Here is a 23,828-nt window from a genome sequence, read left to right as displayed (position 1 = left end):
CTCCGCCGGGCATCCTCCGTGCCCGCTCCCCACCCCGCAGCTGCGCCGCGGCCGCCCCGGTGTCAGCCGGAGCCGGGGCATGAGCTCAGCGGGGTGCGAGGCACCGGGTGGCACCGGCTGCACCGGGGGTGCCGTTGCAGCCGTCGGGTGCGGGGGGGGTCGCGGCGGGAGGCGGCGAGGCGGGGGGGGGGGGGGGTCGCGGTTGCACCGTTAGCGGCACCGAGGGGTGGCAGCCCCGGGGGAGGGGTGTGGCAGCCCCGGGGATGGTGGCAGCCCCGGTGTGCCGGTGCGGGCGGCTCCGGACGCCCCCCCCACCCCCAGCATCACTCTACGGAGGGGGGCGGCGGCCGCTTTAAAAATGCAAATCACCCCCCTCCCCGCGCGCGGCGCGGCGGCCTCCTGACCAATGAGAGGCGGCGGCCGCTGGCTGCGGTAACCGCTGCCGGGCGCGGCGGCCAATAGCGAGGCGGCGCGGCGGGGAGGGGGCGTGGCCTGAGCGTCCTCCCCCCCGCCCCCGGCGCGGTCCCGGCGCGGAGCGCGCGGCCCGGGGCGGCGGCGGAGCCGAGCGGGGCGGGGGCGGTCCCGCAGGTGAGTGCGGCCCCGCCGGGACCGGGAACCGGGGATCGGGTCCCTCCTCCCGGGGGGAGTGGGGGGGGGACACACGACACACAGCAGGGAGCGACCCCCAGCCCCCACCTACCGGGAGCAGGGTGCTGCCCCCCCCCCCCCCCCCCCCCCCCCCCCGCCCTCCATGCAGCCCCCCGCCCGGTGCGTGGGTGCAGCCCCCCCCCGCTCCCGCGTCCCCCTCGCCGGGACTGGGGTGCAGCCCCCCCACCCCGTGCATGGCTCCTCGGTGCCCCCCCTCAATAAACGCCCTCCGTGTACGTTGCAGCCGCCCCCTCCCCAAAGCGCCGCTCCCGGTGCTGCGGGCAGCGCCCCCCCACCCCCTCCGCCGCGACCCCCCCAGCTCCGCTGCAGGTCCTCGGCATTTTCCCTCCTTTTTTTTTGGGGGGGGGGGGGACGGGGACACAACACGACACACATCTGCACCCCCGTGCACGCCCTGACCCCCCTTCTCCCTGCACCGGCCCCACTGCCCGGGGGGGGTGTAGGGGCGCACAACCCCCCCACCCCCACCCCGCGCCCCCCACCCTCACTGAGCATCCCCCGGGCAGGTGCAGCCCTTCCCGGAGCCGGGCGGGATCCGGACACCCCAACCGCCCCCCCCCCCCGGTCCCCTGTTGTCCCCGCCCCGCACCCCTCGGGGGGCCGCCCGCGTCCCCCGCACCCCCCGCCGGTGAAGGTGACCGCTGCGGGTGGCCGGTGCCGATGGGGGGGGGGGGGGGGCAGGGGGGTCCTTACCGCAGCCCGGCGGGATGCTGCGCCCCCCACCCCCCACCCCCGCCCGTTTCCCCCCCTCCCCGTCCCGCTCGGGGACTCGGTGGCCGCTGCCACCTCCGGGGACTTTGGCCGGTGGCGGATTCGCGGCTCTTGTGACCGGCGGCGGGTCGGGGTCCGGCGGGGCCCTGACACCCCCCCCTCCCCCGGTGCCCCCCCCCCTCTCCCCAGCTCCGCTTCCCCTCCAGCCCCCCAGGGGGAAGCTGGGGAGGCCGCGCTGAGCCCGCCCCGCTCATGACACAGGTGGCTGAGCCTGTGCGGAGGGACGGCTGGAGCCGGGGTGGGGGGAAACACGGAGCGGGTGTCGGGGGGGCTGCGGCGTGCACTAACCCCTCTCTCTTCCCCCCCCCCCCCAGACCCCCGGTGCGCCGAGGATGATCGGGGGGGCCCTGCGAGCCCCACAGCAGCCCAGGGTGAGTGCCCCCCCCCGCGCCATGCACGATTTTTTGGTTTCCTGTTTTTCTCCGGGGCGGGAGGGGGTGTGTGTGCACAGCCCCGGGGTCCCCCCCTGCCGGGGGCTGGGGGGGGGGGCTGCTCCGGTGGGTGACCCCTAGCACGGCTGGGTGCATTTGGGCAGGGGTTGGGGGGGGGGGTCCCAGATACCTGGGTCCCCATTTTTGGGGGGGAAGGGGCTCCCCTGAGCAGGGAGGGTGCCGGGGGTGTGTGGGGGGGTGATTTTGGGGGGCTGGGGGGGGGGGGGGCCACGGGAGCAGCCGCCGCGCAGCAACCGCTCATTCATTATTTAGCTGCGTATCTGGTGTCGGGCCCAAGCGCCGCCCCGGTGGCCCCCCCCGGCCTCCCCCCCCTCTCCCCCCCCCCCGGTCCCCCTGGGGTGCCGCACACCGTGGGGAGGGGGCTGCGGTGGTGGTGGCGGCGGGGTGGGGGGGGGGCACGGGGAAGCCTGCGGTTTCCATGGCCACGGAGCTGCGCTTTCCCGGCAAAAAGGATAAATATCGACGGGTGCAGGCGTGGTGTGGGGGGGGTCCCCGCTGAACACCCCCCGCGGTAAGGGCCAGGTGTGTCCCCAGGGCACCGGGAGCTGAGCTGTGGGTCCCCGCGCCGCTGTGTGTCCCCCCCCCTCCCCGCTCCAAGATGTCTTACTTCACCGAGCACTTCTGGGTAAGCCAGGACCCCCACCCATGGGTGCTCCCCACCCTCTGGGGCTTGCTGCAGGGGGGGCCCTCAGCCTTGAGAGGGGGGGAGGTTCATTGCCCCCAGTAATTTTGCAAGGCCCGATGCTTCCGTTAATGGCGCGAATTAATTGCTGCTGGGCGGGGGGAGCGATGGGTGCGGGTCCCCGGGGGGGTCCCCCGGCCGCGGTGCCAACCCTGGCCCCATTGTCCCCGTGGGGACCCCGGTCCCTGTGCCACAGCAGGGGGGGGAAGTTCATCGTGCCACGGGGGCACGGAGCGCGGCCGGTGCTTCCTGGTTTGTCTGGCAGCTGCCTCCATCTTCCCCTTCCCCCTGCCTCAGTTTCCCCAGGTGGGGCCACTCTGCTGGGGAGGGGGGGTGGGGGAAAGCCCCCCCCCCCCCCGCCTCCCCGTCTGCTGAGGGTGGGGAACAGGCAGCACCCAAAATAGCACCCGGTATCAGGGCTCAGCCCCCCCCTTCCTGCCCCGGCAACCCCAGGGGAAGCCAGGCATTGGGGGCCCCCCCACCCCGCTCTGGCCGGCACTGCCTCTGGCAGGGGTGGGGGGCTCCGCACCCCCCTGTGCACCCAGGGAGGGCGGGGCGGGGGGGGGGTCTGGACTACCGTGCCCTGTTTGGGGTGTTTTCAGCCCAAATGGTGCTCTTGGCGGTGGCACTGTCCCGGAGGAGGGGGAGCTGGGGGGGGGGCCCTACGCCGTGGGGTGCTGGGTGGGTTTTGGGGGGCTGAGGGCGGTCCCCCGGCAGGGCGAGAAGAACCACGGCTTCGACGTGCTCTACCACAACATGAAGCATGGGCAGATCTCCACCAAGGAGCTGGCTGACTTTGTCCGTGAGAGGTACCGGGGGCGGGGGGCGGGGAGAACCGGGGGACAGATGACAACACACGGGATGGCCGGGGGGGGCGGGGGGATTGTCCATGGCATCACCGAGCTCCGTCCCCAGGGCTGCCATCGAGGAGAACTACGCCAAGGCCATGGTGAAGCTGTCTAAGATGGCCACCAACGGGACGCAACTGGGGTAAGAATGGCTCTGGCGGGGGGGGTGGGGGGGTCCAGAGCACCCCGAGGGGAGAGGGACCCCGCTCATCCTTGCCCGTGTGTTGTCTATCCGTCCCGTCCCGTCCTGTCCCGTCCCCCCCCCAGGACTTTTGCGCCGCTCTGGGAGGTTTTCCGCATCTCCTCGGACAAGCTGGCCCTGTGCCACCTGGAGCTGATGAAGAAGCTGCACGACCTCATCAAGGAGATCTCGCGCTACGGCGAGGAGCAAGGCCGGGTCCACAAGAAGGTACCCCATCCTCCCCCCACCCCCCCTACACACCCAAAACCCCCTTGCCCACCCCTCCCGTCTCGTGTCCCGTCCCCCCAGTCCAAGGAGGAGGTGTCGGGGACGCTGGAGGCCGTCCAGCTGCTGCACGGGGTGGCCCAGCTGCTGCCCAAGTCCAAGGAGAGCTACCACAGCAAGTGCCAGGAGTACGAGCGGCTCCGCAAGGAGGGCACCAGCCAGAAGGAGATCGATAAGGTGAGACCCGATATGTCCCCCCCGTAGTGGTCCTTGTCCCCTATGATGGTCCTTTCCTCCCCGCGACTCACCCCGGTGGTCCCTGTCCCCCTCCGGCTGATGGCCACCGCTTGGTCCCGCAGGCAGAGCTCAAGTCCAAGAAGGCGGGCGAGGCGCTGCGGCGGGCGGTGGAGAAGTACAACGCTGCCCGGGCCGACTTCGAGCAGAGGATGCTGGATTCGGCCGCGGTGGGCAGCCCCCCGGGGAGGGGTGGGGGGGACGGGCAGGAGCGGGGCTCGCGGCTGTGGTGGCACAGGCCAGGCTGGTCCTTGGGGACGTGTCACCCTGGCTGAGCCCTGCTCCTTGGGGATGCCATACCCCAAAATCCTTGGGGTATGTGGGGATACCCCTCCTTGGGGATGCTGGTCCTTGGGGACGTGCCACCCTGGCTGAACTCCCCTCCCTGGGGACGTGCCACCCTGGCTCCTTGAGGATGCCAAACTCTGGGGATGCCCCTCCCTGGGGATGCTGGTCCTTGGGGACGTGCCACCCTGGCTGAGCCCCGCTCCTTGGGGATGCCATACCGCCAAATCCTTGGGGTATGTGGGGATACCCCTCCCTGGGGATGCTGGTCCTTGGGGACGTGCCACCCTGGCTGAGCCCCGCTCCTTGGGGATGCCAAATTCTGGGGATACCCCTCCCTGGGGATGCTGGTCCTTGGGGACGTGCCACCCTGGCTGAGCTCCCCTCCCTGGGGACGTGCCACCCTGGCTCCTTGAGGATGCCAAACTCTGGGGATGCCCCTCCCTGGGGATGCTGGTCCTTGGGGACACGCCAGCCTGAGAACCCCTCCATGGTGACGCCAGCCCGTGGGGATGTGCCACCCTGGATGAGCCCCATTCCCTATGGATGTGCCAGCTTGGATGAGCCCCGTTTCCTGGGGATGCTGAGCCCTGGGGACGCGCCACCCTGGCTAAGCCCCGCTCCTTGGGGATGTGCCACCCTGTCTGAGCTCCCTTCCCTGGGGACATGCCACCCTGGCTAAAACCGCCCCCTCCCTGCCCCCCGTCTCCGTCCCCAAACCCAGCGCTTCCAGGAGGTGGAAGAAGCCCACCTACGCCACATGAAGGGTCTCATCGGCTCCTACTCCCACTCCGTGGAGGACACCCACGTCCAGATCGGGCAGGTGAGCGCTCAGGGAAGGGTGACAGGATGGGGACAACCCCGTACGATGTGTGTGTCCCCCGTCCCGCTCCCCCCTTCCCATTTATATATATATATTTTATTTATTTATTTATTTATTTATTTATTTATTTTTTATCCCCCAGGTGCACGAGGAATTCAAGCAAAACGTGGAGAACATCGGCACCGAGATGCTGCTGCGGAGGTTCGCCGAGAGCAAGGGCACGGGGCGAGAGCGACCAGGTGAGGTTTGTGGGTAGCGTCCCGGTGGGCTTCTCCCCCCCCCCCTCCGGCCCCCACCACCACCGCCATTCGCGCGAGGACGACGCTCCCCCTCCTCGCACGAGGGCTCAGCCCTCGTGCGAGGAGGGGGAGCATCGTCCTCGCGCGAGGATGGAGCCGCGGTGCCGGGCTGATCCCGCTCTCGGTGGCAGGAGTGTTGGATTTCGACGAGTACCGGCTGGCCCCAACGCTGGAAGGCAAGTACGTCTGCAGCCAGCAGCCCCATGCCGGGGATTTTTTATTTTTTTTTTGGGGGGGGGGGGTGAGCAGGGGGGGGTGGGTGGGGGGGTGCGTTGGAGGGGGCTGCTCACCGCTCTCTGCCCCACTTCCCCAGGACCCAAGAGGAGCCGGAGTAAAGCTTTCCGTATCCCTGGGTTGAGCCGTAAGGAGAGGGATCGTGATGCTGTGTAAGGTCCCTGCATCCCTGTGTTCCGCATTATTGCATCCCTGTATCCCCATGTTTTGCATCCCTGCATCCCTGTATCCCCGTGTTCCACGTCCCTGTATCCTTGCATGCCCCTGTCCCGTATCCCTGTGTTCTGTGTCCCCACATCCCCGTCTCCCTGTGTTCCGCATTATTGCATCCCTGTATCCCCATGTTGTGCGTCCCTGCATCCCTGTGTTCCACGTCCCTGTATCCCTGCATGCCCATGTCCTGTATCCCGCATCCTTCTATCCCTGCATCAGTGTGCCTTCATCCCTCTATCCTGCATCCCTGTATCCCTGTGTTCCACATCCCTGTATCCCTGCATGCCCATGTCCTGTATCCCTGTGTTCTGTGTCCCTGCATCCCTGTATCCGTGTTCCGCATTCCTGCATCCCTGTATCCTGTATCCCTGCATCCCTGTATCCCCATGTTCCACGTCCCTGTATCCTTGCATGCCCCTGTCCTGTCTCCCTGTGTTCTGTGTCCCTGCATCCCTGTATCCCTGTGTTCTGCATTCCTGCATCCCTGTATCCTGTATCCCTGCATCCCTGTATCCCCGTGTTCCACGTCCCTGTATCCCTGCATGCCCATGTCCCGTATCCCTGTGTTCTGTGTCCCCGCATCCCCGTCTCCCTGTGTTCCGCATTATTGCATCCCTGTATCCCCATATTGTGCATCCCTGTATCCCTGTGTTCCACATTCCTGCATCCCTGTATCCCTGTGTCCTATATCCCCGTGTTCCACGTCCCTGTATCCCTGCATGCCCATGTCCTGTATCCCTCATCCCTCTATCCCTGCATCAGTGTGCCTGCATCCCTCTATTCCGCATCCCTGTATCCCTGTGTTCTGTGTCCCCGCATCCCTGTATCCCTGTGTTCCGCATTCCTGCATCCCTGTATTCTGTATCCCTGTATCCCCATGTTCCGCATTCCTGCATCTCTGTATCCCTGTGTCCTACATCCCTGTGTTCCATGTCCCTGTATCCCTGCATACCCATGTCCTGTATCCCTGTGTTCTGTGTCCCTGCATCCCTGTATCCCTGTGTTCTGCACCCCTATGTTCTGCATCCCTGTATCCCCATGTCCCACGTCCCTGTATCCCTGCATGCCCATGTCCTGTGTCCCTGCATCCCTGTATCCTTGTATCGCCATGTTCTGCATCCCTGTATCCCTGCATCGCCGTGTCCCCACATTCCTGTATCCCCATGTTCCGCACCCCTGTATCCATGCATCCCTGTGTCCTGTATCCCTGCACCCCCGCATCCCCATGTCCCGTGTCTCTGCATCCCTGTATCCTTGCATCGCCGTGTTCTGCATCCCTGTATCCCTGCATCCTTGTGTTCCGTACCCCTGCATCCCCATGTCCTGTGTCCCTGCATCCCTGTATCCCCATGTTCCATGTCCCTGTATCCCTGCATCCCTGTGTCCTGCATCCCTTTATCCCTGCATCCCCATGTTCTGCATCCCTGCATCCCCGTTTCCTGTGTCCCTGTATCCCCATGTTCCAGGTCCCTGTATCCCTGCATCCCTGTGTCCTGCATCCCTTTATCCCTGCATCCTCATGTTCTGCGTCCCTGCATCCCTTTATCCCCATGTTCCATGTCCCTGTATCCCGTTATGCCCATGTCTGTGTTCCTGCCTCCCTGTGTCCCGCATCCCTTTATCCCTGCATCCCCATGTTCTGCGTCCCTGCATCCCTGCATCCCCGTTTCCTGTGTCCCTGTATCCCCATGTTCCATGTCCCTGTATCCCTGCATCCCTGTGTCCTGCATCCCTTTATCCCTGCATCCTCATGTTCTGCATCCCTGCATCCGTGTATCCCCATGTTCCATGTCCCTGTATCCCGTTATGCCCATGTCTGTGTTCCTGCCTCCCTGTGTCCCGCATCCCTTTATCCCTGCATCCTGATGTTCTGCATCCCTGTATCCCCGTGTTCCATGTCCCCGTATCCCTGCATCCCCGTGTCCCGTATCCCTGCATCCCCGTGTCCTGCATCCCTGCATCCCTTCCCTGCTTCGGGATCTAACGCTGCCCCTGTCGTTCCCCAGGGAATCCCCGGATGCCGAGGTGGTGAGTATCCCACTGCCAGCCCCGGGGTCGGGTTTTTTTCCGTACTGGGAGGACTGGGGAGCGAGCGCCTCTCCGAGCGTGTCTCCCCGCAGGGCTGCCCGGAGGTGGACGAGGACGGCTTCACCGTGCGCCCCGACATCGCCCACAGTATCCTTGTGCTGGGGGGGTGTGGGGGGTGTGTGTATGTGATTTTTGGGGTGTCCGGGGCGGGGAGGGGGGGTGTCCGAGCATCGGGTGTTGCCTTGACGGGGGCTCAGCCGAGGCGGAGAACCACGTCTGCCCCTCCAGCGACTCCGACTACGACGAGGACGAACCCCGCAAGTTTTACGTCCACATCAAGCCGGTGCAGCCCCGGGAGGCGGCCGGCAGCGCCGAGGCCACCATGGAGCAGCTCAAGGCCACCGTGGGGAACCTCATCCTGCCCCCCAGCTTCGGGGTGAGCCTCACGGCGTGGGGGGGGGGGGGGCACGGGGTCCCCAGGGACTGTGCCAGGGCCAACTTGACCCCCTGTCCCCCTTCTCTTGCAGGGCACCGTCAAGCGCCAGTCGTCCCGTAAGTGCCACCGCGGGGGCTCGGCGTGACTCGAGGGTCCCCCGGGCTCCGTGTCCCCTAACGCTGCCTGTCCCTGTCCCTCCGCAGGGCACGTGGCGTCTCTGACCCCAGCCTCAAGCGACGCGGACCCCGAGGGGACGCTGGCAGCAGGTGAGAGCGTGCAGGGGGGGTCGCGGGGATGCCGGGGGCGGGGAGGGGGGGGGGTTGTCCTGCGGTGCGGTGGCTCCGCAACCCCCCCGCGTGTCCCCTCTCCCCGCAGGTGACGGTGCAGGGAGGGGGTGCCCGGCGGCGCAGGTGAACAGGTACGGGGCAGGGAGGGAGCGGGGCGCCGTGGGGCGGTGCACCCCGCGCTGCCGCCCCCCAGCCCCCCTCCACGGTGGGGTCCCGGGGGACACTGAGCAGCCCTCTCTGTCCCCGCTGCAGTGGCCCCGGCAAAGCCCCTCCGGACGCGGTGCCCCCCGCCGCTCTCTTCGGGCCCCCGCTGGAATCGGCTTTCGAAGCAGAGGATTTCCCGGGTGAGGATTTTGGGGCGGGGAGGGGGGGTGGGTGTCAGGGAGGGGGGTGAGGGATGGGGGACCCCGGCGTTTGGTGCGCCACGGCCCCCTCCTCCCCTCTCCCCCACACCGCAGTGCTCTGACACGGGGGTCTCCCCGCAGCCCCCCGCGCCTACGTCCTCACCTCCTCCTCCTCCCCCTTCTCCTCTTCCTCCCCGGAGAACGTGGAGGATTCGGGATTGGACTCGCCCTCGCACCCCGCGCCCGGACCCTCCCCAGACTCCAGACCCTGGACCCCGCAGCCGGGGACGCCGCAGAGCCCCCTCCCCAAGCGGGGTGGCCTGCAGGACCCCCCCGCACCGCCACCGCCGCCGCCTGCTACCCGGGACCCCGGTGCCTGGGTGCCGCGGCCCCGCAGCCCCGCCGGCCGCCTCCCCGAGCCCCCCGGCTTCGCCGTCTTCAGCGGCCCCGGGGCCGAGGGGCTGTGGGAGGACGTGGGGACGGTGCCCCGGGGACGCAGCCGCTGCCCCAGCGGCCCCGCGCCCCGCGAAGCCCCCTCGCCCGACCCTTTCGGGGAGCCCCTGCCATGGGTCAGACCCCGCAGCCCCAGTGGGGACCAGCCCCCGCTGCCCCGTCCTTCCTCCAACTCGGCCTCCTCCTCCTCCTCCTCCCCGGCCCCCCAAAGCGGGGGGGAGTCCTCCAGCCCCTCTCCGTGGACCTGCCAAGGGTCGGGGACGAGGCTGACCGAGGGCGGCACGACGGCGGCTCCCCTGCCGCAGCCAGAGCCGGGTGAGTGGCAGGGGTGCAGGAATTGCCCCCCTTACCCTTAACTCTGCCCCCCCTTACCCTTAATTCTGCCCCCCCTTACCCTTAACTCTGTCCCACCCCCCCCTCCCCCAGCTGGGCACAGGATCTCACCCACCCCCGGCTCAGCTGAGAACGGGGCTGAGACCTGCCAAGCTCGTGGCACTGATGAGACCCTGCTGGAGCCCCTTTTTGGGGGGGGTGGGGGGTCCTGCCATGGCAGATCTTTCCTCACCCCCCCACTTGTGTCTCCCCCGCTAGATGCTCTCCCTGCCCGGCCCAGTGCGGCCCCCCGGGAGGTCCCGCTGGTGGCCCCCCCTCGCCGCTCCCGCACGAAGAGGCCGGTGGCCAGCCTGGCTGCGGGCAGCAACACCGACCTGGTGCGTGTCCGGGGGGAACGGGGCCGGGCTGCGGGACGCCCATGGTGGGGGCCAGACCCGGACAGCCCCCCCCACCACCCCCCCGCACCTTTCCCGACGCCGTCTTGCCTTGCAGTCGCGCTCGCTGAGCCCCTCGCCCTCCTGGAGCTGCGGCCCCTCGCACTCGGCGCCCGCCAGCCTGGGCGAGCGGGGCTTCTTCGCCGTCTCCCAGCCAGCACTCGGTGGGTCCCTGGGGTGATTCGTGGGGTGGGGGGGGGGGTCCCATCCAGGCTCTGACGCCGTCTGCCCCCCCCCAGGGCTGTCGCGGGGTCCCAGCCCCGTGGTGCTGGGCTCACAGGACGCGCTCCCCGTGGCCACCGCCTTCACCGAGTACGTCCACGCGTACTTCAAGGGGCACGATGCCGACAGGTATGGGGGTCCCCCGGGGGGTCAGTGTCCCCCTCCCCAGCTGCCGTGTCCTGCCTGGGGCATCCGCTGACCCCCGGCCTGTCCCCGGCAGCTGCCTGGTGAAGGTGACGGGGGAGCTCACCATGTCCTTCCCTGCTGGCATCGTCCGCGTCTTCAGCGGCAGCATGGCCCCCCCCGTGCTCAGCTTCCGCCTGCTCAACGCCGCAGCCATCGAGCAGTTCCTGCCCAACGCCGAGCTGCTCTACAGGTGCGGGGACGCGGTGGCTCCGTGGCACCGGCTGCGTAGGGACACCTGGGCTGGGGGGATGCGGTGATGAGGAGCTGGTATTGGGGTACAGGGGGTGCCGGGGGGGCACAGGCATCCTGGGAGGTGGTGGGTGCAGTGATGGGGAGCTGGTATTGGGGTACAGGGGGTGCCAGGGGGGATGCAGAGACTTTGGGAGGTGGTGGATGCGATGGTGGGGAGCTGGTATTGGGGTACAGGGGGTGCTGGGGGGGCACAGGCACCCTGGGAGGTGGTGGATGCGATGGTGGGGAGCTGGTATTGGGGTACAGGGGGTGCCGGGGGGGCACAGGCACCCTGGGAGGTGGTGGGTGCAGTGATGGGGAGCTGGTGTTGGGGTACAGGGGGTGCCAGCGGGGCAGGGGTGCCCTGGGCGGTGGTAGATATGGTGACGGGGAGCTGGTGTCGGGGTGCTGGGGGGGCACAGGCATCCTGGGAGGTGGTGGGTGCAGTGCTGGGGAGCTGGTATTGGGGTACAGGGGGTGCCAGGGGGGATGCAGAGACTTTGGGAGGTGATGGATGCAGTGCTGGGGAGCTGGTACTGGGGTATAGGGGGTGCTGGGGGGGCACAGGCACCCTGGGAGGTGGTGGATGCGATGGTGGGGAGCTGGTATTGGGGTACAGGGGGTGCCGGGGGGGCACAGGCACCCTGGGAGGTGGTGGGTGCAGTGATGGGGAGCTGGTATTGGGCTACAGGGGGTGCCAGTGGGGCAGGGGTGCCCTGGGCGGTGGTAGATATGGTGACGGGGAGCTGGTGTCGGGGTGCTGGGGGGGCACAGGCATCCTGGGAAGTGGTGGATGTGGTGATGGGGAGCTGGTATTAGGGTACAGGGGGTGTCTGGGGGGCACAGGCACCCTGGGAGGTGGTGGATGTGGTGATGGGGAGCTGGTATCAGGGTGATGGTGGGGCACAGGCACCCTGGGAGGTGGTGGGTGCAGTGCTGGGGAGCTGGTATTGGGGTACAGGGGGTGCCAGCGGGGCAGGGGTGCCCTGGGCAGTGGTAGATATGGTGATGGGGAGCTGGTGTTGGGGTGCTGGGGGGGCACAGGCATCCTGGGAGGTGGTGGGTGCAGTGATGGGGAGCTGGTATTAGGGTACAGGGGGTGTCTGGGGGGATGCAGAGACTTTGGGAGGTGATGGATGCAGTGCTGGGGAGCTGGTACTGGGGTATAGGGGGTGCTGGGGGGGCACAGGCACCCTGGGAGGTGGTGGATGCGATGGTGGGGAGCTGGTATTGGGGTACAGGGGGTGTCTGGGGGGCACAGGCATCCTGGGAGGTGGTGGGTGCAGTGCTGGGGAGCTGGTATTGTGGTACAGGGGGTGCCAGGGGGGATGCAGAGACTATGGGAGGTGATGGATGCAGTGCTGGGGAGCTGGTACTGGGGTATAGGGGGTGCTGGGGGGGCCACAGGCCGCCTGGGAAGTGGTGGATTCAGTGATGGGGAGCTGGTATTGGGGTACAGGGGGTGTCTGGGGGGCACAGGCACCCTGGGAGGTGGTGGATGTGGTGATGGGGAGCTGGTATCAGGGTGATGGTGGGGCACAGGCACCCTGGGAGGTGGTGGGTGCAGTGCTGGGGAGCTGGTATTGGGGTACAGGGGGTGCTGGGGGTCCACTGGCCACCTGGGAGGTGGTGGATGCGGTGATGGGGAGCTGCATATTGGGGTACAGGGGGTTCTAAGGGGGCCTGAGCACCCTGGGAGCTGGTGAGTGCAGCAACAGGGAGCTGAGTGTCGGCATACTCGGGGTTCCCGGGAAGCCTGGGCATCCTCGGGAGCCGGTGGGTGCAGCGACGGGGAGCTGGGTATTGGGGTGCCGGCTTTCCCGGGGTACCCTGGCACTTTCGCCGCTCTGACCCCGTCCCCGCAGCGACCCGTCCCAGAGCGACCCCAGCACCAAGGACTTCTGGCTGAACATGGCAGCGCTGACCGGGCACCTGCAGAAACAAGCGGAGCAGAGCCCGGCCGCCTCCTACTACAACGTGGCGCTGCTCAAGTACCAGGTGAGCGCGGGACGGGGGGGACACCTGCGACCCCCCAGGTCCCCAACCCAGCTCCTGGGGGCGGGAGGGTGTCGGTGCCTCCCCCCGCCCCAAAACCTCCCTGACCCCCAAAGTTCTCGCGGCTGGGCCCCGGCTCGGCGCCGCTGCGGCTCTGCGTGCGCTGGGACTGCTCGCCGGGCGCCACGCGGGTCAGCGTGGAGTACGGCTACAACGCCGGCGCCCTGGCCCTGCCCGTGCCCCTCGCCAACGTCCACGTCCTGCTGCCCGTCGACGAGCCCGTGGCCAACCTGCGCCTGCAGCCCGCGGCCAGCTGGTAAGGGTTGAGGCCGGGGGGGGGACGACACACGCAGAGGACCAGGGGGTCCCAAATTCCCCCACCTCAGGGTGGGAGATGGGCATCCTGGGCTGGGAAACGGGGGCCCCGGTCTGGGAAACGGGCATCCTGGGCTGGGAATTGGGGACTGTGGGATGGGAAACAGGCATCCTGGTCTGGGAAATGGGGTCCCTGGTCTGGGAAACAGGGACCGTGGGCTGGGAAACAGGGACCGTGGGCTGGGAAATGGGGACCCTGGTCTGGGAATTGGGGACCGTAGGATGGGAAACAGGCATCCTGGTCTGGGAAATGGGGACCGTGGGCTGGGAAATGGGCATCCTGGTCTGGGAATTGGGGAATGTGGGCTGGGAAATGGGGTCCCTGGACTGGGAAACAGGGACGGTGGGCTGGGAAATGGGCATCCTGGACTGGGAAATGGGCATCCTGGGCTGGGAAACGGGGGCCCTGGTCTGGGAAACGGGCATCCTGGGCTGGGAAAAGGGGACCGTGGGCTGGGGAATTGGCATCCTGGGCTGGGAACTGGGGACTGTGGGATGGGAAACAGGCATCCTGGTCTGGGAAACAGGGTCCCTGGACTGGGAAACAGGGACGGTGGGCTGGGAAATGGGCATCCTGGGCTGGGAAATGGGCATCCTGGGCTGGGAAACGGGGGCCCTGGTCTGGGAAACGGGGACTGTGCGTTGGGAAGTTGGGACTGTGGGATGGGAAACAGGCATCCTGGGCTGGGAAAGGGGGACCCTGGGTTGGGGAATTGGCATCCTGGGCTGGGAATTGGGGACTGTGGGATGGGAAACAGCATCCTGGTCTGGGAAATGGGGTCCCTGGACTGGGAAACAGGGACCGTGGGCTGGGAACTGGGGACCCTGGGCTGGGAAATGGGCATCCTGGGCTGGGAATTGGGGACTGTAGGATGGGAAATGGGCATCCTGGTCTGGGAACTGGGGACTGTAGGATGGGAAACAGGCATCCTGGTCTGGGAAATGGGGACCATGGGCTGGGAAATGGGCATCCTGGTCTGGGAATTGGGGACTGTGGGTTGGGAAGTTGGGACTGTGGGATGGGAAATGGGCATCCTGGTCTGGGAAATGGGCATCCTGGTCTGGGAAACAGGGACCGTGGGCTGGGAAACAGGGACCGTGGGCTGGGAAACAGGGACCATGGGCTGGGAAATGGGCATCCTGGACTGGGAAATGGGCATCCTGGGCTGGGAAACGGGGGCCCTGGTCTGGGAAACGGGCATCCTGGGCTGGGAAAAGGGGACCGTGGGCTGGGGAATTGGCATCCTGGGCTGGGAACTGGGGACTGTGGGATGGGAAACAGGCATCCTGGTCTGGGAAACAGGGTCCCTGGACTGGGAAACAGGGACGGTGGGCTGGGAAATGGGCATCCTGGACTGGGAAATGGGCATCCTGGGCTGGGAAACGGGGGCCCTGGTCTGGGAAACGGGCATCCTGGGCTGGGAAACGGGGACTGTGCGTTGGGAAGTTGGGACTGTGGGATGGGAAACAGGCATCCTGGGCTGGGAAACGGGGGCCCTGGTCTGGGAAACGGGCATCCTGGGCTGGGAAACGGGGACTGTGCGTTGGGAAGTTGGGACTGTGGGATGGGAAACAGGCATCCCGGTCTGGGAAACAGGGACGGTGGGCTGGGAAAGGGGGACCCTGGGCTGGAGAATTGGCATCCTGGGCTGGGAACTGGGGACTGTGGGATGGGAAACAGGCATCCTGGTCTGGGAAATGGGGTCCCTGGACTGGGAAACAGGGACCGTGGGCTGGGAAATGGGCATCCTGGTCTGGGAATTGGGGACTGTAGGATGGGAAACAGGCATCCTGGTCTGGGAAATGGGGACTGTGGGCTGGGAATTGGGGAACGTGGGCTGGGAAATGGGCATCCTGGTCTGGGAAATGGGGACAGTAGGATGGGAAACAGGCATCCTGGTCTGGGAAACAGGGACGGTGGGCTGGGAAAAGGGGACCGTGGGCTGGGGAATTGGCATCCTGGGCTGGGAATTGGGGACTGTGGGATGGGAAACAGGCATCCTGGTCTGGGAAATGGGGTCCCTGGACTGGGAAACAGGGACGGTGGGCTGGGAAATGGGCATCCTGGACTGGGAAATGGGCATCCTGGGCTGGGAAACGGGGGCCCTGGTCTGGGAAACGGGGACTGTGCGTTGGGAACTGGGGACTGTGGGATGGGAAACAGGCATCCTGGGCTGGGAAAGGGGGACCCTGGGTTGGGGAATTGGCATCCTGGGCTGGGAATTGGGGACTGTGGGATGGGAAACAGCATCCTGGTCTGGGAAATGGGGTCCCTGGACTGGGAAACAGGGACCGTGGGCTGGGAACTGGGGACCCTGGGCTGGGAAATGGGCATCCTGGGCTGGGAATTGGGGACTGTAGGATGGGAAATGGGCATCCTGGTCTGGGAACTGGGGACTGTAGGATGGGAAACAGGCATCCTGGTCTGGGAAATGGGGACCATGGGCTGGGAAATGGGCATCCTGGTCTGGGAATTGGGGACTGTGGGTTGGGAAGTTGGGACTGTGGGATGGGAAATGGGCATCCTGGTCTGGGAAATGGGCATCCTGGTCTGGGAAACAGGGACGGTGGGCTGGGAAACAGGGACCATGGGCTGGGAAACAGGGACGGTGGGCTGGGAAATGGGCATCCTGGACTGGGAAATGGGCATCCTGGGCTGGGAAACGGGGGCCCTGGTCTGGGAAACGGGCATCCTGGGCTGGGAAACGGGGACTGTGCGTTGGGAAGTTGGGACTGTGGGATGGGAAACAGGCATCCTGGGCTGGGAAACGGGGGCCCTGGTCTGGGAAACGGGCATCCTGGGCTGGGAAACGGGGACTGTGCGTTGGGAAGTTGGGACTGTGGGATGGGAAACAGGCATCCCGGTCTGGGAAACAGGGACGGTGGGCTGGGAAAGGGGGACCCTGGGCTGGAGAATTGGCATCCTGGGCTGGGAACTGGGGACTGTGGGATGGGAAACAGGCATCCTGGTCTGGGAAATGGGGTCCCTGGACTGGGAAACAGGGACCGTGGGCTGGGAAATGGGCATCCTGGTCTGGGAATTGGGGACTGTAGGATGGGAAACAGGCATCCTGGTCTGGGAAATGGGGACCGTGGGCTGGGAATTGGGGAACGTGGGCTGGGAAATGGGCATCCTGGTCTGGGAAATGGGGACAGTAGGATGGGAAACAGGCATCCTGGTCTGGGAAATGGGGACCGTGGGCTGGGAATTGGGGAACGTGGGCTGGGAAATGGGCATCCTGGTCTGGGAAATGGGGACAGTAGGATGGGAAACAGGCATCCTGGTCTGGGAAATGGGCATCCTGGTCTGGGAAATGGGCATCCTGGTCTGGGAAATGGGGTCCCTGGTCTGGGAAACAGGGACCGTGGGCTGGGAAATGGGCATCCTGGACTGGGAAACGGGCATCCTGGGCTGGGAAGAGGGGACCGTGGGCTGGGGAATTGGCATCCTGGTCTGGGAAACGGGGACCCTGGGCTGGGAAACGGGGATTCTGGGCTGGGAAATGGGGGTGGTGATGGGGTGAGGAAGGCAGGGAAGGGAGGTAGGAGCAAGGGGGGGATGGAGTGGAGCAAGGTGTAGCGGGGGGGAGTTTTAGGGCTCTGGGGGCTTGGGGATGTACCCGCGTCCCCGCAGGAACCTGGAGGAGAAGAGGCTGCTCTGGAGGCTGCTGGACGTCCCCGGTGCCCCGGGGCAGGGAGGTGAGGCTGTGCCCGCCCTGCTGGCAGGGCAGGGGAGCAGGGGCTGGCCCTGGCCCCTGCACACCCCCCACCCTCTCTGCCGTCTCCCCCCCCCTCCATCTCCAGGCTGTGGCCGGCTCTCGGCCAGCTGGGAGCCCCTCTGCGGTCCCAGCAAGCCCAGCCCCGTGGCAGCCCAGTTCAGCAGCGAGGGCAGCACGCTGTCGGGCGTCGACGTGGAGCTGGCGAGCGCCGGGTACCGCATGTCGCTGGTCAAGAAGAGGTTTGCTACAGGTAGGGCTGGTGGGGCCCTGGGGCGTGAGGGGTCCCTTCCCCACGGCCCTGGGGGGTGCGGGGTCCTCTCCCCATCCCCTGTGGCCATGGGGTGCATGAAGTCCCTTATTTGGGGTGCCCGAGGTCCCTTCCCTGCTCTCCAGGGGACATGGGTTCCCTTCCCTGCGTGCAGGAGGTGTTGTTCCCAAGGTGGACAGGGTCCCTTCCCCGCTCCTTGGGGTGCACGGGGTCCCCTCCCCGCTCCCCATGGCCACGGGGTGCATGAGGTCCCTGTCCCGGGGTGCATGGGGTCCCTTCCCCAGGGTACATGAGGTCCTTTCCCTGCTCCCTGGGGTGCACGGGGTCCCTTCCTTCCTCTCCATGGTCATGGGGCCTATGAGGTCCCTGTCCTGGGGTGCACGGGGTCCCCTCCCTGCTCCCCACGGCCACGGGGTGCATGAGGTCCCTGTCCTGGGGTGCACGGGGTCCCTTCCCCAGGGTATATGGGGTCCTTTCCCTGCTCGCTGGGGTGCACGGGGTCCCTTCCCCGCTCCCCATGGCCACGGGGTGCATGGGGTCCCTGTCCTGGGGTGCACGGCGTCCCTTTCCCAGGGTGCATGGGGTCCCCTCCCTGCTCCCCATGGCCCTGGGGTGCAAGGAGACCCTTCCCCAGGGTACATGGGGTCCTTTCTCCTCTCCTTGCAGTGCACAGGGTCTCTTCCCTGCTCCCCATGGCCCTGGGGTGCAGGGGGTCCCCTCCCTACCACCCCAAGCTCCATTCCCCCCTCACCAGGCGATGCCCGGCCCGGGGAGGGTGTGGGTAGCCCAGTTCGGGGCCGGCATCGAGCCCTGGCCCCTCGGCAGCGACCGTCCTCGCAGCGGGCATGTGCCCCCCGTCCTCGCAGCCCTTCCTCACCGCTTTTCCTCCGCAGGGATCTACCTGGCGGGGTCCTGAGCCACCTCCCGCCGGACCCTCCGAGCCCCCCTGGGCTTCCCCCTTGGTTGTGTGAACTTGAAACACTGGCCGGAGGCTGGCCGGGGAGGGGGTGCTGCAGGGTGGGGACCCCCTCTTCCTCCTCCTCCTCCTCCTCCTCTCCCTCTGGTCCCCCTGCTCCGTGGTTGTCACCGTGTCGTCTCCTGCTGCCCGGCGGTCGGTCCCCTCCGCCCTCCCCTGTTCTGTGAAGGGAGCGGGAGCTGCTCTTTTATTAAACACTTTATTTTCTAATAACCCCCCCGCCGGCTCCCGCCTGCTTCCTTCTGTGATGCCCATCCCCGGGGCCTCCAGGCTGCTCCTTGGAAACGGGGCTTGGCTGCTGTGCCGTGGCTCCCGGGGGGCTCTGGCGTTGCGAGGCTGGGGGGAAACTGAGGCAGGGAGGCGGCAGCGCTTGGCCGAGCCCTTTCCCTGCGGCCGTGGGGGCGGGTGGGCAGGCAGAGGGTGGCGTGGGGACGCCGGGCCGAGGGAGGACCCCTCCCGGAGGAGAATCATAGAATTGTTGAGGTTGGAAGGGACCTTTAAGATCATCGAGTCCAACCTTAAGCCTACCCTGACAAGAGCCACTTCTAAACCATGTCCCTCAGTGCCCCATCTACCCTTTTTTTAAACACCTCCAGGGATGGTGAGTCCACCACCTCCCTGGGCAGCCTGTTCCAATGTTTAATAACCCTTTCAGTGAAAAAGTGTTTCCTAATATCCAATCTAAACCTCCCCTGACGTAACTTGAACCCGTTTCCCCTCGTCCTATCACTTGTCACCAGGGAGAAGAGGTCAGCCCCCATCTCTCTACAACCTCCTTTCAGGTAGTTGTAGAGGGTGATGAGGTCTCCCCTCAGCCTCCTCTTCTCCAGGCTAAACAACCCCAGCTCCCTCAGTCGTTCTTCATAAGGTTTGTCCTCCAGACCCCTCGCCAGCTTTGTAGCCCTTCTCTGGACACGCTCCAACACCTCAATGTCCTTCTTGGATTGAGGGGCCCAAAACTGAACGCAGTACTCGAGGTGGGGCCTCACCAGTGCCGAGTACAGGGGGATGATCACTTCCCTAGTCCGGCTCACCAGATTATTCCTGATACAGGCCAGGATGCTGTTGGCCTTCTTGGCCACCTGGGCACACTGCTGGCTCATATTCAGCCGGCTGTCCACCAACACCCCCAGGTCCTTTTCTGCCGGGCAGCTTTCGAGCCACTCTGCCCCAATCCTGTAGCGCTGCATGGGGTTGGTGTGACCCAAGTGCAGGACCCGGCACTTGGCCTTGTTGAACCTCATACCATTGGTCTCAGCCCATCGGTCCAGCCTGTCCAGATCCCTCTGCAGAGCCAACCTACCCTCAAGCAGATCAACACGCCCGCCCAGCTTAGTGTCGTCTGCGAACTTACTGAGGGTGCATTCGATCCCTTCATCCAGATCATTGATAAAGATATTAAAGAGAACCGGCCCCAGCACCGAGCCCTGGGGGACACCACTTGTGACTGGACACCAACTGGATTTAACTCCGTTTACCACCACTCTCTGGGCACGGCCATCCAGCCAGTTTTTTACCCAGCGAAGAGTACACCTGTCCAGGCCATGAGCAGCCAGTTTCTCCAGGAGAATGCTGTGGGAAACAGTGTCAAAAGCTTTGCAAAAATCCAAGTAGATAACATCCACAGCTTTTCCCTCATCCACTAAGTGGGTCACCTTATCATAGAAGGATATTAGGTTTGATAGGCATGACCTGCCCTTCACAAACCCATGCTGACTGGGCCTGATCACCCTGTTCTCCTGCATGTGCCGTGCGATGGCACTGAGGATGATCTGTTCCATGACCTTCCCAGGCACCGCGGTCAGGCTGACTGGCCTGTAGTTCCCTGGATCCTCCTTCCAGCCCTTCTTGTGGATGGGTGTCACATTTGCTAACCTCCAGTCAGCTGGGACCTCCCCGGTTGTCCAGGACCGCTCATAAATGATACCAAGTGGCCTGGCGAGCACCTCCGCCAGCTCTTTCAATACCCTTGGGTGGATCCCATCCGGCCCCATAGATTTGTGCACCTCCAGGTGCTGAAGCAGGTCCCTCACCGTTTCCCTTTGGATTACGGGGGCTTCATTCTGCTCCCCATCCCTGTCTTCTAGTTCAGGGCTCTGGGTGCTCGGGGAACAACTGGTCCTACTGCTGAAGACTGAGGCAAAGACTTCATTAAGTACCTCAGCCTTTTCCTCATCCTTGGTCACTATGTTGCCGGCCCCATCTACTAGAGGACAGAGATAATCCTTAGTCCTCTTCTCATTGCTAATATATTTATAGAAACTTTTTTTGTTGTCCTTGACAACAGAAGCCAGGTTTAGCTCTAGCTGGGCTTTGGCCCTCCTGATTTTTTCCCTACATAGCTTAACTACCTCTTTGTAGTCGTCTTGAGTGGCCTGCCCTTCCTTCCAGAGGCCATAGATCCTCTTTTTAAGACTTCCTTCTTGAAAATCACCCAGGCTTCCTGGGCTCCTTTGCCCTGGAGGACTGCCTCCCAGGGGACTTTGTCAACCAGGCTCCTGAAAAGCCCAAAGTCCGCCCTCCGGAAGTCCAAGGTAGCAGTTCTGCTGACCCCTCTCCTTGCTTCTCCCAGAATCGAAAACTCTATCATTTCATGGTCACTGTTCCCAAGACAGCCTCCAACCGTCACATCCCCCACAAGACCTTCCCTGTTCACAAACCACAGATCCAGCAGGGCACCTTCCCTAGTTGGCTCTCTCACCAGCTGGGTCAAGAAGTTATCCCCAGCACATTCCAGGAACCTTCTAGACTGTTCCCTCCCCGCTGTATTGTATTCCCAGCAGATGTCCGGCAAATTGAAGTCCCCCCACGAGGACAAGAGCTCGCGATCTTGAGACTTCGCCCAGAATATTTCATCTGCCTCCTCATCCTGGTTGGGCGGTCTATAACAGACTGCTACCACGATATCTGCCTTGTTAGCCCTGCCCTGATTCTTACCCAGAAACGCTCAGTCTCATTAGCACCATCGTTAAGCTCAAAGCATTCATAGCACTCCTTAATATACAGGGCCACACCCCCACCTCGCCTTGCTCACCTATCCTTCCTGAAGAGCCTATAGGCATCCCTGGCAGCACTACAGCTACGTGAGTCATCCCACCACGTCAATCCTATGCCACTGGGGTCGTGGCACTCCCGGCGCGGGGACAGGTGCGGCGTGAAGATGGCGCTGAGCTGGCGCCGTGACAAGGTACCGGGGCGTTGGAGGGTGGGGGTGTCTTATGGCCCTTTGTGGTACAACGGGGTCTGAGCTGGTGCTCCGGGATGGGGCCACCACCTCGGGCAGGGGCTGGCCGGCTCCGTCCCCGGCTGGCCGGGCTCTGTGCGGTGCCTGTGGGCAAGTGGCAACTGGGCTCTTGCCGAGGTTCCCGGAGGAACCCCTGTCCCGGAGCTTTCTCTTTGAAGGCGAAGGCTGATGGCAGCAAACCCGGGTGGGCTCCTGGCACCCGGGACCACCCTGTCACCTCCACCCTACGCCTTGAGCTGGCTCTAGCTCCCCGTGCCAGCGGGTCCTGGGGGGCTGCGTGCCCTTGCTGGCCCTCCCCCAGGTTTCGGGGCTGTACCCTGTGTTTGCTTTCCCAAAGGAGAACAGCCCCATCCCGGAACTAGGGGTTTATTGCTCTTTTCGGATCTGCTGCACATTGCCCGGTGCAGCCGGAGGACTCGGGCTCTGCCCTGGCCCTAAGGGTGCCCTGCCCAGCCTGGGCTCTCCCTGCGTGGCAGCAGACACCTTTCTGGGTGCCTGTGGCATGGTGTGACCCTCTGGCACCGGGAAATCTCCCTTCTCCCCTTCCCGTGCTGGCATCTCCGTGGTCCAGCTCCGCAGGGACGGATGCTGTGCCCTTGCCTGGGGCATCTCTCCGGGTGCGGGTGCCCGGGGGCTGCGGGGGTGGCCGGTGCCGCATCCCTCTCCCCATCTCTTGCAGAGCACGACTCTGTGGTGCTACAGGCTGGAGCTGTGGGGTCTGATTGCCATGGCGCTCCTGGGGCTCTACCTGTTCTACCACGATGATGAGCTGTGGCTCAGCATGACCCCCAAGCGTAGCACCCCCCTCAGCCCCCAGGCAGCCCCCAGGCTCCCCCCGCCAACCCCTGCCCCCTGCGTGGCCAACACCTCGATGCACAAGATCGACGGCTTCGCCAAACTGCCCGGCCACGTGCAGGACTTCATGCGGTACCAGCACTGCCGGTTCTTCCCGGAGCTGCTGGGCGTCCCCGACAAGTGTGGGGGGCCCGATGGGTCCCCCAACGTCTTCCTCCTCCTGGCCATCAAGTCATCTCCGATGAACTACGAGCGGCGGGAGGTGATCCGCAGGACCTGGGGGCAGGAGAGGACCTTCGAAGGAGCCTTAATCCGCCGGGTTTTCCTCGTGGGGGTGACCACCATCGCCCGGGATGCCAAGAAGCTCAACTGGCTGCTGCGGCTGGAGCAGGAGGAGCACGGGGACATGCTGCAGTGGGACTTCAAGGACACCTTCTTCAACCTGACGCTGAAGCAGGTTCTCTTCCACTCCTGGCTGGAGGAGCACTGCCCCGGCGTCCGCTTCATCTTCAACGGGGACGACGACGTCTTCGTCAACACGGACAACGTCATCCACTTTGCGATGGCCACCCAGGGCAGCAGTGAGGAGCAGCATCTCATGGTGGGGCAGCTCTTCATCAATAGCAGACCCATCCGTTTACAGCGCAGCAAGTACTTTGTGCCCACGCAGCTCATGGCCTCCAACTACTACCCGCCCTACTGCGGCGGCGGCGGGATGCTCATGTCCGGCTTCACCGCCCGCGTCATCGCCCGGGAATCGCGGGACATCAAGCTCTTCCCCATTGACGACGTCTACCTGGGCATGTGCTTGCAGAAGGCAGGGCTCCTGCCCGCTTCCCACACCGCCATCCGGACCATGGGCGTGGGGGTACCGGCCAACACCAACCCCTTCGATCCCTGCTACTACCGGGAGCTGCTGCTGGTGCACCGCTTCGTGCCCTACGAGACGGCGGCGATGTGGCAGGCCATCCATGAGCCCCACCTCAACTGCAGCAAGAAGGTGAGCGTCTTCTAGGGCAGCCGAGGAGGACCGAGAGCCGGGACGAAGCGCCGGTGCACCCCCCAGGGCTGTGGCTCTCCCCGGAGCCCCCGTCGATGCTGCTGCTGCCGCGCTGCCAGGGTCCCCAGGGCTGAGCCCCGTCCCCACCGCGCGTCTGCCAGGAGGGCAGCGCCGTGTTGAGCCCTGGCTCCCACCCGGGGACCGCGGAGCGTCACCGCACGCCCAACCTGCCCCTGGCCCCTTTTTGCCTGGTTTTTGCCCCGAATCTGCCCTCCCGTGGCCAGGGGAGCCCTGAGGCACTTGGGCAGGGAGAATAAATGAACCTGTGTTGTTAATGAGGACGTGGGGTCTGGAACCTTACTGGGGGACGGGGGGTGCAGGGAGGACGGGGGGAGCAGGGCTGAGGGGGGGAGCAAGGGGCGGGTGTTTGCCCCCAGTGAGAGCCCTGCCCCGGGGGTCTCTCTGCAGAGCCCCTGAGGTCCCCGAGCGGGTTGGGGCCGGGGGTGGGACGGGACGGGCTGCGCTG

The 23,828-nt window shown here is 65.5% G+C and overlaps 2 protein-coding genes across 7 annotated transcripts; both read left to right on the top strand.

Annotated features, from left to right (window-relative positions):
- The first annotated feature begins 487 nt into the window (after positions 1–487).
- On the top strand, positions 488–18,470 carry FCHO1 (FCH and mu domain containing endocytic adaptor 1). 6 transcript variants are annotated; one of them, XM_063357939.1, is made up of 29 exons: positions 489–588; positions 1,755–1,811; positions 2,427–2,517; positions 3,292–3,383; positions 3,490–3,564; positions 3,690–3,831; positions 3,913–4,065; positions 4,188–4,292; positions 5,132–5,230; positions 5,373–5,469; positions 5,661–5,705; positions 5,843–5,915; positions 7,983–8,004; positions 8,097–8,151; positions 8,262–8,440; positions 8,532–8,556; positions 8,644–8,706; positions 8,816–8,858; positions 8,980–9,071; positions 9,272–9,839; positions 10,116–10,234; positions 10,350–10,455; positions 10,531–10,642; positions 10,734–10,889; positions 12,796–12,928; positions 13,042–13,241; positions 16,935–16,999; positions 17,105–17,269; positions 18,181–18,470. In XM_063357939.1, exons 3-29 carry the CDS (start codon positions 2,491–2,493, stop codon positions 18,428–18,430), a joined length of 3,261 nt encoding a protein of 1,086 aa, XP_063214009.1. In that variant the 5' UTR covers positions 489–588; positions 1,755–1,811; positions 2,427–2,490; the 3' UTR covers positions 18,431–18,470. The 6 variants fall into 6 exon arrangements, with proteins under 6 accessions (XP_063214011.1, XP_063214009.1, XP_063214010.1 ...); XM_063357943.1 differs by having other exon boundaries at positions 490–588; positions 9,330–9,839; positions 18,181–18,336; XM_063357942.1 differs by having other exon boundaries at positions 493–588; positions 9,213–9,839; positions 18,181–18,336.
- A 3,818-nt stretch (positions 18,471–22,288) lies between these two features.
- On the top strand, positions 22,289–23,388 carry LOC134526445 (N-acetyllactosaminide beta-1,3-N-acetylglucosaminyltransferase 3-like). The gene has a single exon (XM_063358334.1). The coding sequence runs from the start codon at positions 22,289–22,291 to the stop codon at positions 23,315–23,317; it is 1,029 nt and encodes a 342-aa protein (XP_063214404.1). The 3' UTR covers positions 23,318–23,388.
- Positions 23,389–23,828: the final 440 nt, after the last annotated feature.

Source organism: Chroicocephalus ridibundus, chromosome 22 (genome assembly GCF_963924245.1).
Source record: "Chroicocephalus ridibundus chromosome 22, bChrRid1.1, whole genome shotgun sequence".
In the NCBI taxonomy this organism is placed as follows: Eukaryota; Metazoa; Chordata; class Aves; order Charadriiformes; family Laridae; genus Chroicocephalus; species Chroicocephalus ridibundus.
Note: the sequence above shows the minus strand (reverse complement) of the source record. Positions and strands in the feature narration are given on the sequence as shown.